This window comes from Pleurodeles waltl, chromosome 6 (assembly GCF_031143425.1).
Source record: "Pleurodeles waltl isolate 20211129_DDA chromosome 6, aPleWal1.hap1.20221129, whole genome shotgun sequence".
Lineage (NCBI taxonomy): Eukaryota > Metazoa > Chordata > Amphibia > Caudata > Salamandridae > Pleurodeles > Pleurodeles waltl.
Genome location: NC_090445.1, coordinates 1,646,083,697 through 1,646,096,799, shown reverse-complemented (window position 1 = coordinate 1,646,096,799; position 13,103 = coordinate 1,646,083,697). Strand labels below are relative to the sequence as shown.

The 13,103-nt window shown below is 39.2% G+C and overlaps 1 protein-coding gene across 1 annotated transcript in view; it reads right to left on the bottom strand.

Annotated features, from left to right (window-relative positions):
- DBH (dopamine beta-hydroxylase) overlaps nt 1–658 on the bottom strand; it is a 434,022-nt gene extending 433,364 nt beyond the window's left edge. Inside the window, exon 1 of the mRNA XM_069242302.1 lies at nt 461–658. Within this exon, the coding sequence (XP_069098403.1) occupies nt 461–658 (198 nt within the window). The remainder of the gene's footprint in view (nt 1–460) is intronic.
- Nucleotides 659–13,103: the final 12,445 nt, after the last annotated feature.

Sequence of the window (13,103 nt, the reverse complement as noted above, 5' to 3'; positions counted from 1 at the left end):
TCAATTCTACTTTGGGTATAATTTAAAGGGGCCATCGGGCAAAAAGATAGTCCCAAAGAAAGTACCTGAACTTCTGAGTCATTAAGCTCAATGTCCTAAAGGTTAACCACAGTTAGTTCTTCTTTCATTTTGATGTCAGTTGGCCCCTTGTTGAAACTCCCATGGGGCTTTTTGCATTTTCTTTTTTCTTTGCGTTTATTCTGAATGTATTTCTTCCTCCGTGACCTCCATGATTGCCTTTTTCTGATTAACCTGCCAGCCTGCCCTAGGCTAGAAGGTCGAATTCTTTTAAAATGTGGGTTTTTACTCCTCCAGATATTGACAGAATGGAAACATCACTCTCACTGTTGGCAGTCTCCTGCCCTTTTTGATTATCCGAGTTGGCTTCATTGGTAGTTGTTATACTTAAATTATCCAATCCGTGATTAGAAATCAAGCTTGTTCACATGTTTTCTTTTACTTTTGGTTGGAGGACCCTTATTGTATCGTACTTTTTGGAAAAAGTCAATATTTGTCTTCTTTCAAAATCCATCTGATCTCTTTGAAATTTCTGTTGTTTTTTCATCTTCACATCTTCCTCAACTTTGTCAAGTCTATTATCTATCTTCATCATTTCCTTATCAAATTCTTCTTTAGAACAAAGATCTCTTAATTGCATCTCTCCTTTATTATCTCATTAAGCAGGAATTCTCGCTCCTTCTAGGCATATTTAATCAGAATTGTGAGCATATTTACACTGCATCTATGATTATTAGCTGCCCATTCATTTAACATCTCTGGATCAGGATTCATATAAGTTGGAACCACAAATATCCTTAGCCCTCTAGGTATCCGTTCACAATCCAGATATTATGGCTGATTGAGTCTTGAAATAGTCAAATTGTCAATTACCCATGAACAAGGAAACTTTGTTTCAGAAACACGTTGGGTTGCTTTGTCCATTAAAACGGAGACTCATTATTTACGGCTGTGGCGTGTTCCGACGCTTCGCCCGGCCGGATTAATGGTTTTAGATTGATATTGTGGGGGTCGCGATCCCGTCTCTGTCTGCCGCACTGCCAGCGAAGGATACAGCGATGCAGTTGTTTTTTTGAGAGATACATATATATATATATATATATATATATATATACACACACACATATATATACACATATATATACATATATATATATATATATATATATATATATATATATATATATATATGTGTACCGCACAAGACCAAAAAATGCTGGTGCTCTGGAGCTCAACACGGCAGTCCTTGCAGGGTCTGGCCTCCCGTCAAATGCGTACAGCACAGTATCCAAATGGATTAACATAGATACTCGTTTCAGCCCAGCCGGGCCTTGATCACGGGTAGCATGGCGATAGGCCCCCCACATGGATACCCATGATCAATGCCCAACTAGGCTGAAATGCATTCGGGAGAAACTTTGAATAAATACATTTTGCAACCTACACTGTGACCGAGCATATCAACGTTAATCTGTTTGGATACTGTGATGTGCATAGCTATATTTATATATACATATATACATAGTCACTGAAAAAAACCAAAGGTTACTGGGAAATTGTAGTTAGGAAATCGAATTAAAGAAAACATAGAAATTAACTAAAAAAAACAAAGGTTACAGGGACGTAAGAAAGAAAGAATGAAGTAATGTAAAAGGAAAGAGAGAAGTTATGAAAAAAAAAAAAAAAAAAAAAAGAAGTAAAAAGATAAACAATTAAACTTTGGAAGAAAAAAGGCAATACGAAGAAAGAAGAAAAGAAAGAAACAAGGAAAGAAGGAAAAATGAAATAACAAAGACAAGAAAGAAAGAAGAAAAGGCGAAGAGCAAAAAAAGAAAGAAAGAAGGATAGAAATAAGGAGCAAGGGTAACAGAGAAAGAGAAGGAAAGAAGGCAAAAAATATAGAAGTAAAAACTGTAAAGGCAAGAAATAAAGATGCAAAAAAGGAATGAAAGGGAAAGAAGACAAACAAGAAAAGAAAAGAAAGAAGGAATAAAAAAAGGAAAGAAACTAAAAAGTTTGAAAGAAGGCAAAAAGAAAGAATGAAAAGAGTGAAGAAACCTTGAAAGTAGTCAGCAAAAGAATGAAAGAAGGAAAGAAAGAAAGAATGGAAAAATTAAAGAAGGCCAAAAAGAAAGTAGATAATCAAAGAAAGGAAGAAGGTAAGAAGAAAGAAAGAAATGGGAAAGGCAAATAAGAAAAAAGAGGGAAAGAAGGAAAAAAGTAAAAAGTAAAAAGAAGGCACAAAAAATAAAGGATTGAAGGAAAAAAGTAGGATAGAATGAAGAATAGAATGAAAGAAAAAAGAAAATAAATAATTCAAAACAGATGGTTCACAAAATAAAATATTGGATACTACTCCCAAATTACACCTCATCTATGTTTAATAAACAGTCCTAAGTGTGCTGTAAATGAAACACAATAAAATGTGATTTCATTCATGGGCAAAATGTATTAAAGAAGCATTGGTGAAACTGAGTCTAAGAACAGAATATGGTATGCTGTCAAATAGCAACAGTCCACTTCAAAAGGAATTTACAACATCATTGGAAGGATACAGGAGCTACAAATCTGGACTGTGCCCTTTGCTCAATTCAAATGCCTCCTCCAATCACACAAGGCAACACTGGCAGTAAAGGGAGTTAAACTACCTCGTTTACATGCATTCTTATTTGAAAGAGCATTCATTCAAAGTGATGTTTACCAGAAACTTATGTAGGCTGCCCCACCGCCCCATGCTATATGCTGTTGTGGGCAGACGTAAACTGGGAACAACATAACAGAAGGCAAGTGGGTGAAGAGAGGTGTCTGAAAGCCCCTTTAGGTAAGTATATTATACATATTATTTTAGTAAAATGAAAGGTATTGGCTAACACCAGACCTAAAAAAAGGTCTTCTGATTTCCACCAAAAAGACCAATTAGATGAGTGCATTTGAAAGTATTCTTTAGGTTTTTGTGGATCATAGTTGCATTGAATAACTGTGTGCTACACTATGAGTCTTGGGGGCCAAATAACTAAGTCACAGAAACAAGTGGCAGGCGATTATTTATAAACAATGGCCCTTTTGACAGCACTTTCCTTTTTCTTACATGTTTGCTGGTGAGTTAGCTCAGTGTGGAAATATGGCCCCCTAATTGGTTGGCTGTCGTCTGTGGGTTGCAGCTAGCCTTGTGCATTGTTAAAATGTGGCAAAATACCTCAGAAATTCTTAAAGGAAGAATAAGATTCCTGAGTATATGTAAGGCAAAGTGTAGATTCTTAGGGGGAGATTTTCTGCAGCCAGATATCACCCAAGATAACAGGACCTCTAGCAGCAGGGTTTAGGTTGCCAAGCTGATGCAGTTTACCCGCTACCACTGGGGTCTGACCTAAACTTTCAGTGGCCAAAGATTTCAGGGCTACCGATAGGGAGAATGCAACAACTCACCATCCAATCCCCACCATTGTGCAGGCCCATTTTAGGAATCAAGGTTTAGGGGAGTTGGTGAGTGGATGCTGAGTACTCATCAGGGCCTGCCGAATGGTAGTTTTTCAACACCTGCGGCACAATGTGCTGATTTTAACTAAAAAAAGTAGTCTAGTTCTAATGGATCAGAAGTTACTAATAATCATTGGCAGTGCTCATAGCTTTAGCTTACGAATGAAAGTTCCAGTGATGGGGTTTAAAGCTTAATAAGGGGAAACAGCATTCACAACGCATCCTGCTTCATTGCAAGTGTTACAACGAACGCATTTTTAACATGCATTTCTTTACCATGCATATCTTTACAACGACATGCCTTAGGAAAAGGGACATTGGACTTCAAAGTCAAACGCTTTCCCTACTGATGCGCGGACTGGAGATGGAATAGTAAACTATTCCTTTCCAAAGTCAAATTCTTTACCTAAGGCATGCCGTTGTAACGATATGCGTGATAAAGGAATGCATAGTAAAGATGCATTTGTTGTAATGCCCGCAATGTAACCCCATGCATTATTCCAAAATACAACCCTTAATAAGCCATCACACATGCACTTTTTCACTCATCTTTGCATTAATGCATCCAGTCATCATCCAGTGACTCATTCTTGCATTCACTCTCTCACACAAATAAAATAAAACACAGGCACTCAGCACCATATGGAAGATACATTAAAAGAATATAAATAGAAAAAAGAAGACTCAGTGCTATCTATGCATTAGGCCTGATTCACAAAGGTAAACCTACACTTTTTTGTAAGTCTACATTTGTTTTAGAATTCACAAAACTGCATTTTAATTTAATAGTAAGTTTACAAGTGCGGAGACTCCGCAGTCGGGCTGTAGAACTCCGCACATAAAAAATTGGTGTCTAAACATGGTGGGCATATGTTTTCAATAATGAAACTAAATAGAGCAGTGGGTGTCTGTCTTGCAGAAATAATATACATAGTCTGCTGTTGTTTTATAGTTCCAGCATGATAGCCACATTAAGAACCAACATGGTGGCCATGTTGGAATCATAATACAATGATACAATGTGGCAAGCTAGTAACCCACAAACACTACCTAGAGATTTGTAGTGCCTGCTTAAGAAAAATCATAAGAAAAAGAGGAGAATCAAACAAATGAAAGGAGAATTATAAAAGTAGAAAATTGAAACTGAAAGGCCTGGCTAACCACCCCTCACACTGAGGTGCTTTCTTTTTCAAGTGAATGTGCACATGCGATCAGAAACTGCGGTCATTCACAGGGCAGGATTCCCAATGACTGACGTGGACTGAACCATTACCCCAGGCAACACACTGTCATGGCTAATAGCAGTGTAGATGACCCTCAGATAGACTAACAGCAGAAGAAGGCTGACTTAAAAGTTATCTATGTATCTATATGAATATATATATATTGATACTTGTAAGGATGGATATATAATTTAATGTTATTCCAAGATTATGCCAACAGCTAAGTCTGCCAGCCTTTCCAACGAGATTCTAGCTAGAATGATTACATTGGAAATCTTCAACGCCTAGCGATTGTGAAGGGGAGTAACCAACACCAAAATCCTTTCCTACAATGGTAATCATTGAGATCTGATGTAAGAATGCAGAGTAATAACAGCCTACCCTTGAATGGCTACTAACTTTAACGTATATTTTTTAAATCAATGTCAGGCCTACTGCCTTCATCATAACTTTTCATTATACACATTCAGGCCTAGAACCTTTATCATTGGCTTGTTACCATAACCTTCTCAGATTTACTATATTAGTCATAAGCTGTCCCACAAGGTATTCATCAGGTATAATGTAACAATATTACAAAGGTGTACAAAATTACGGGTATCAAAACAATAGAAAACCCCTACTAATATGCCTAATAACAAATAGCATAGGGAAAATCTTCCATCCACATGTTTTGTTCGTGTGGGTCACAAAAACCTTTACCTACTACTGTGATGTTCCATGAAACAAAACACTAGGCCTGGGGCACAATTTCAATTAAGCAACATAATTCACATAATTTCTGGAATTTTCTTTTATGTTTGCAGAAGCTTTTATACATTCAAACTAAAATGTGAATTAATATTAGTCACTTTCTACCTTAATTCACATGTGCATGATAACATGGAGCTAATGTAATTGAAACAAACAATACTTGCAGCAAGACATGGATTGTTTATTTCTGAATTACACTGTGCTCGAACATCCTGCTGGAAGAAATCCTTTTGCAGCATTTTCCAAGTTCTTCCCCCTTGAAAGTGGTATTTTATTTATTCACCATGGTTCACTGTTGTTTATGTAACTAGTTTGTTCTAACAGCTCCGGATGACATTATGTCAGAAGGTGCATGTCAATATTCTTAAATTGGGTTAATGCTAAAGTGAATGAGTTATTTTATGTTTAAAATTATGAAAACATAATTTGTTGGAGCAATGACCATCCTATGTCAACTTTGCAGTTCCTAGTAATTTGTAGTTCTTAGTACTTTCTTTGCAGGAAAACCTTATTTAATCCCTGGAATTTGGAAGTGAACCATGATTATTTTGCCATCTACTAGGGATGCTGTCCGATTTCTTATTGATTTTGCGGCACACTTTGGAGTTGCCATTTTTCTGGTTTTGCTCAGTATTTTGTGTTATTCTAAACTGATGGCCTTTATGGCAAATGCTTGTTATGTAATCCAATGAGTTTATTGCTGCATCTAAATCTACTTTTTTTGCATTGCACCTTTGAAATCTCATCTCAATATCCATGTCTGAGTGAGTCCTTTCTTATTGACTGTATTTTTCAAATGCTGTTTGGAAACTTATATCTAGGGGCACATTGATTCATAGACTTTGAGATTACCCACCCAATGTTTGGTTGCACTATTGCAATGCAGATTTCCTAGGGTCCTGCATGCCCTAGCATTTGTTTTGTAAAATTACTGAATATGCTACATCACATAATTAAGAGGCCATTTGTAGCAAAATTCATGCATGGGAACAATGTGAACTACCAGAATATGAGCAGCTGTTGTTCGCAGCACATTTGCTTTTTACACTTTTTTTAGACAGTAATGCATCTTTGCATCATAAATTAAAGCGAGGATGCATTTCATAAATTATAGTGCTAAATGATCAATTTTAATTTCACATTCTTATTCTAAAATTTTGTGCAATTACAGGAGAGTAGTTCCCTCAAATTTTGCACACGCCTACAAAATACATGCCTATAGGCTTTAGTACATTGTAATAACAATTAGGAGTGGGTGAGAAGGTGGAGTTGGTGGAATTTGACCATTTGTGTTATGCTTGTAACGTGGAGTTCTAGCCCAATTTTGCCAACTACCGCATGGTGGAGTTTTTTCGCACACAGGCTTGCATGAATTCCACGTTTCCGGCTCTGTGCTTGTCATCAACCCGATCCACGTTTGACGGGCCCACATACATCGGCTTATGCATCTTCGGCAGCGGGCCTCGTGTTCTAGCACCTAATGTAGGTGGATGCCTGGCCCAGTTTGTGGCTCCCCTATATTTTCAGATTTATTCTAACAGACCAGCTATATACACTACAATATTATGACATGGTCACAGGTTAAATACTCTGCTGGATACCAAGATTATGTGTATATCTATGTACATCTTTAGAGCCTGAGTGATTGGACGGAGCCTCTCTTTCTATACTTTTTAACCAACTTTGGGCACTATCTTCATGCCCTGAGGAAGATGTGTGGCCTTCTGGCCACTTTACACAGAAACGTACGTTGGCATGATTGGCATGTTGGCGAAGACGAAGAACTCGTTTCTCTGGATTGAGATTGACAGTACTTGATGTCCAGTACCGTCCTAATTAGAGACTATCCAAGGAGAAATTATCATCATATGTTTTCAAAGACTTGTTTGATCTAAATAATTATTTTGGTATTACAAGCAAATTGACTTAACAGGAATTGATTGCATGCAACTTGGATATGATGAATATAATATGTACAAAGAATGATTACATGGATTGACACCTGTACTGGATTCAGCTAGTTGTCCTTCCTATTTACTTTTTATTGCATGGTTGTGTAAGGTATAAGTGTGTATGAATGTTGTTTGAAAGAGAGTATTCCAGGCTGCCTTGTGAACGTTTATTTACATATCTATATATATATATACTGTATATACATATATATATGTTATCATTTTTAAGTTGTATAATAAAGGGATATTGCTCCATATTATAAATAGATTGGAATTTTCTTTGTTTGCTCAATGGGTAACTAATCATTACTTGGATTCCATTTGGAACTATTTTAGGAGGTGTTTTTTTTGTTTCTTTAGTTGGCACGGGTGAGCAAGAATTGTCATCCCCTTGCCCGATTTTCAGGCAATAGGGGGACACTCACCGAGATTTTCTCAACGCAAATGGTTGTGGGCAGTTCTGACTATTTGTGGTGTGAAAGCTGCTGCTTGAGTAGAAAATCTACCCAATCTGCAGCAAAATCAACTCGGGTAGCAGGACACTCTGGCATGCTGGGTTGTACCATTAGCACTGAACTTCCAGCACTAAAAATCAGCACAAGCAGTGCAACGTGCTGTTTTCTGCCCATTCGCAGAACTCCATGGAGTTTTCATGTAACTCAGTGGAATTCCATGGAGTGAAACTCCTTGAGTTCCGCCCACCCTAATAACAATCCCTCCATAGACGCCTTTATTACATGATTTTCACAATAGGTAAGTCAGGCCTACTTGTTTTGCATAACTTTTCATTATAGTTTATAAGTAGATCACACCTGAGGAATCTTAGATAACTTTTCCAGTGAACTGATAAGGCATGTTGTTTTTACCATTGGTTTGACATAGTAACCAACACAGGCTTACTGAAATAACATACGACAACCATCATGCATACGGATATAAAATTACAAATATGGGCAGAACTACAGCTGACAAACCAATATACAACCACTCTAAATAGGGATTAACAAGATTCATCTCAGTGAAATCTTCTACTCCCAGGCTTTGACAGAGGGTGCTCAACACGAAAGCACTAACCTCATATGTTAATCTGTGAGACTCTATGAAACCAAATTTCTGCCTACAGCCAGTAAGAATGTGCAAGAACAATCCACTGTTGCAGGCTTACTGGCTTTATCAAATGTTGTTCACAATAAATAACTCAGGCCTTCTGCCTTTGTCCTAACTTTTTATAATGAAAAAACTACCCTGATGGGATCTCACAATGAATATCTTCTACTCCCGGTGTTTTTCAGAGTAGTTCATCAACACCAAAACACGTGTTTACAAAGCTAATGTGTGAGATTCTCTGTATCAATATTCCAATCTGTAGGCTTTAATACAGAGTAAGAACAATCCATCCTAAAAAAGCTTATTGACTTTCACATATGTTTTTTCACAATAAATATGTCAGGCCTACTGCCTTTATTTGATTTTTTCATAATAACAGCCAGACCAATAATCTTTATCATTGGCTCATCACCATCGCCAACTCAGACCCACTTTGTTAGGCATAAACTGTCCCACAAAGCAGCCATCAGGCATATAGTAATATTAGAAATGTTTAAAAAATTGCAGCTGTCAAAAAACATAAAATAACTGCTACTAGAGCCTAATAAGGATGGCCATAGTACAAATCTTCTATACACATGTTTAGTTCAAGTGGGTCATCAATAAATACCTCTTTACAAGCTTTAAAACAAAGTGTAGTAACAATCATCCCTATAACCTTATCCATTTTAACACAAGCTAGTCACAATAAACAATTCAGGCCTACTTGCTTTGTCATAACTTTTCATTATAAGCAGAACACTCCTAACGAATCTGATATAACTTTTTACATTGAACCCATAAGCCTGTAGCCTTTACCATTGGCTTGAAACTATAGCCAACATTAGCTCCCTGAAGGGTCCATAAACTCGCACCCCTCATTCATACAGTTATAAAATTAGAAATATGTGCAGAATTACAGTTGGCAAAACAATCTGCAATCCCTATCAACAGAGTCTATCAAGAAACAGCAGAATGAAATTATTCTACCTTCATTGTTTGTCCAAGTGGCTGAACAACATCAAAACACTTGCCTACTATGTTAATCTGCGCAGCTACATGAAACCAAATTCCAGTCTGCGTCATTGCCAAAGTGTGATAACAATCCACTGTTAGAAGTCATCTGAATTTCACACATGTACAATAAATTAGCCAAGCCTACTGTCTTTGTCATACCTTTTCATAATAAACAGACCAGATCTATTGCATCTCAAAGTGCACATCTTCCATATCCATGGAATGCCAGAGGACGTAATAACCCCAATCTACTACAGTAGAAGGGGAGACCCTCGACTGGAGACAGCCAAGGATGCATGAGTTCTATTTCCGTGGGATGAGCATGAGCAGGAGGGTGGGAAGGTAGTCACTGATCCAAGCCTTGCAACCAACATGACCGAATTGTGGAAAATTACTTACCCAGAATGCAGTGTCCGTGTTTATTTGTATATGTGTTTTATTCCTTAATATAGTTCTGACCAGGCCCCACTTTTAATCAGAGCACTATACAAGAGATACTAAAAAACACACAAGATTGGTCACAGGCATAAAGGGAAACATCGCAGGGTGGAGTGGGGATTTGATATTCCCAAAATTTCTGTGTCAATGGTCTGGCTTCTTTTTGAAAATATTTACACTGCCTGGTTGATAAAGAGAAAGTGCTTTATATTAGTATAGAAGATGCTACGAGGGAGAGGCCAAGCTTTGGGAGGGTTAGGCGGGTAGGAATGCAGGTGGAAGGGTGTTATGTCTGATATGTGTGATTGTGCCCCAGCAGTTTTAAAGAATATGTCAGTGCCTTTAACTTTTTTATCTGCACGCCCTCTCCATAGCCAGCTGCAAGTCCCCAGGTAGTAGCATAGCCATTGCTGCAAGGACCTAGTGCAGGGAAGGAAAGAGGCCCTTTGACTATCTGAATTATAAAATACAGCAATAATCAGGTTTCTGTAGGCCCCAATGGGCCTCTGGGCCAAGGTACCATTGCACCTGCTGCACCATTTGGAGCTAAGCCCCTGTCCCAGTGCAGCACTTCCAGCTTCAGTGCAAATAAGACAACGCAGCCAAGCGGTGGCCATTGTTTCAGAGGTGCCACTCAGGTGACCTAAACACCTGGAAAGTGATATCCGGTCCATGCTCGGTGGGGCATTTGGTAGTGTGGCTGGGCTAAGAGAAACTATGCCAGCCTGTAGCAAATTGGCGTACTTCTTACTTCTTAGTGGAGTTCGAAATTATTTGAATTTGCTCTACTCCACGACCACAATTTCATTTTCAACCATACCTCGCATTGATGCAGGGGCTTCTTTCTGGTCTGTCCCTGTATCAGATCTGTTATTTGATGCACTCTTGTGGCTACCCCGTCAGTGCTCCGGGCCTTCATCCTTTGCTGGACAGGAATCTGAGGAGTGGAGAGTGAGAGAAAGAAAACGTCTTATTTCCTAAAGCGTACGCCTAGCTGCTCTCGGCCATCTATGCTTCATTTCCTGTCTTTAATGGCATGAGACACTTAGGGGAGTGTTGTGTTTTGTTCATGTATAAGATTCCTTAGAATGTCAGCGTCCTGACATTCCAGAGAAGGCAGTTACTGGCCTCTCTCACGCTGGATGGACGCTAGGTCATGTTGTTGCAAATAAACTTATATTGAAAGGCCTTATCGAGGAACCAGTCCTTCCCTCTCCACATTTTGGCGATGAGCTGATGCCTGGACATGACGTAGGTCAGCTGATGCGGACCCTTTTCCTGGATTTGCCGCTGCCCCGAGTACTGTGCTGCGCTGGTGGGACGGGACGTTGGCGTTGCTAGTAGTGGTGCGGTGACCGAGATCTGATTTGAGATCCAGACGACCCAGTCATAGTGGTGAAGGAGGAGCACACGCCGACGAAGAGACGTGCTCTTCTTTGGGATATGCAAGGGCGAGGGTGGAGTGATGGACCTGCCCAGCTGATCGCGTCCAGACGCGCCCTGCTGCTTGCGTCCAGCTTCGCAAAGCAGAAGTTGAGAGACGTGTCTTTAGTGATAGATGCACTCTAGCATCCAGTTTCAGGAAGTGAAGCAGGATATGCCCATCTCCTGATGCACAGCTTGAGGAAGGGGAGGAGCGTCCAGGTCTGGTAGCCGATGTGCCCCTTCCTGCCTGACTGACGCCTGCTGCCTAGGTGACATTTTTATGCACAGAGCGGGAATGAGGAGAGGCGTTCAAGTCGAATAGTGGACGCGCCCCCTCTCTTTTGATGTTCGGTCCACTGCAGGTCATACGGTGATCTGCACACCAGCCCGAATTCGTGCAGCGTTCACTGGAGATGAGGATGGACGTTCAAGTCGGGTAGTGGACGTGCCCTCCCTTTTTGATGTACAGTTAACTGCAGGTCATACGGTGATTTGCACACTGCTCCATATTTGTGCAGGGTTCCCTGGTGAGATTTCATGCATCACGTTATGTGCAGTTTCTACGGTGATCTGCACACCTTTTCTATGTGTTTATTGTGACTCTTTAACTGTTCTGTACAATCAAAATTCTAGATTAACTAGGGTTTGTTAACCAGAATTCTTGCACTTGTTTCTATTATACAAGGTTTGTTCCAGGGGGCATAACAGATCTTGGGTCAAGAACAAGTATTTTATTTTAGTTATGGTCACTCAGAGTAATATTTCTCCCCCACCTCTATTTTTACCTCTTCTAGGGGCACCTGTTGTGCCTTGGGAAGATTGGATAGACATTTTAGAAATTTATATTGTGGCTTTAGATGGACAGAATTTTTCTTCTCAAAGAAAAAAAGCTATTTTATTGAGTACTTTGGGTTGTGAGGGTCAGCGCATTTTTAAATACTTACCTTCTGTTTTAGGTCCCAACGGTCAACCATTGGATGATGTATTTAAAGAGGCTGTCAAAAGGTTGGAGATTAAGTTTGCAAAGGAGACCATTTTAGTCTTAGCTAGGTATCAGTTCTACACTCAACCACAGGATCGCGATGAGACAAATGACGAATTTGTATCAAGATTGAGGGAATTATCAGTCAAATGTAGGTTTGGCCCTATGACTGAAGAGTTGATACTGGATCAACTCATTGTACAGTGTCATGATAGAAAAATCCAAGAGAGGCTATGGGCTGCTAAAGATCCCACTTTGCAGGAGGCGATTGAGATGGCAAAAGTTATTGAAGAGTCACACCTGTGTATAAAAGAAATATAAGTGTGTGGATGTCATGGTTTTGTCTACTGACAGTATGTGTACTCAGCAGGAAGTAGGTGTAGTATAAAAAAAAACAGTTCTTCCCAAAGAAAAGGGAAAATAATGTACTCGGTGTGGTAGTACATACCATATGGATGATTCTAAGATGTGTTTTGCCACCAACAAAGAGTGTCCTAAATGTGGTTGCAAGGGGCACTATGCTCGCATGTGTAGAGAAAACTGTAAATCTCCTAAAGATGTCAAGTCAGGAATAAATGTGGTGGGAGAATGTTATAATGTTCCCTGTGAGGATAGAATTTTAGTTGTGAGTCATGAAGAAAGTTTAGTGGAGACTAATAGGGTGCGAAGAACTTCCAGGCCTACTGGTCTCTTCAAAATAGATGAATTTCAGGTTAGACTTATGATTGATTC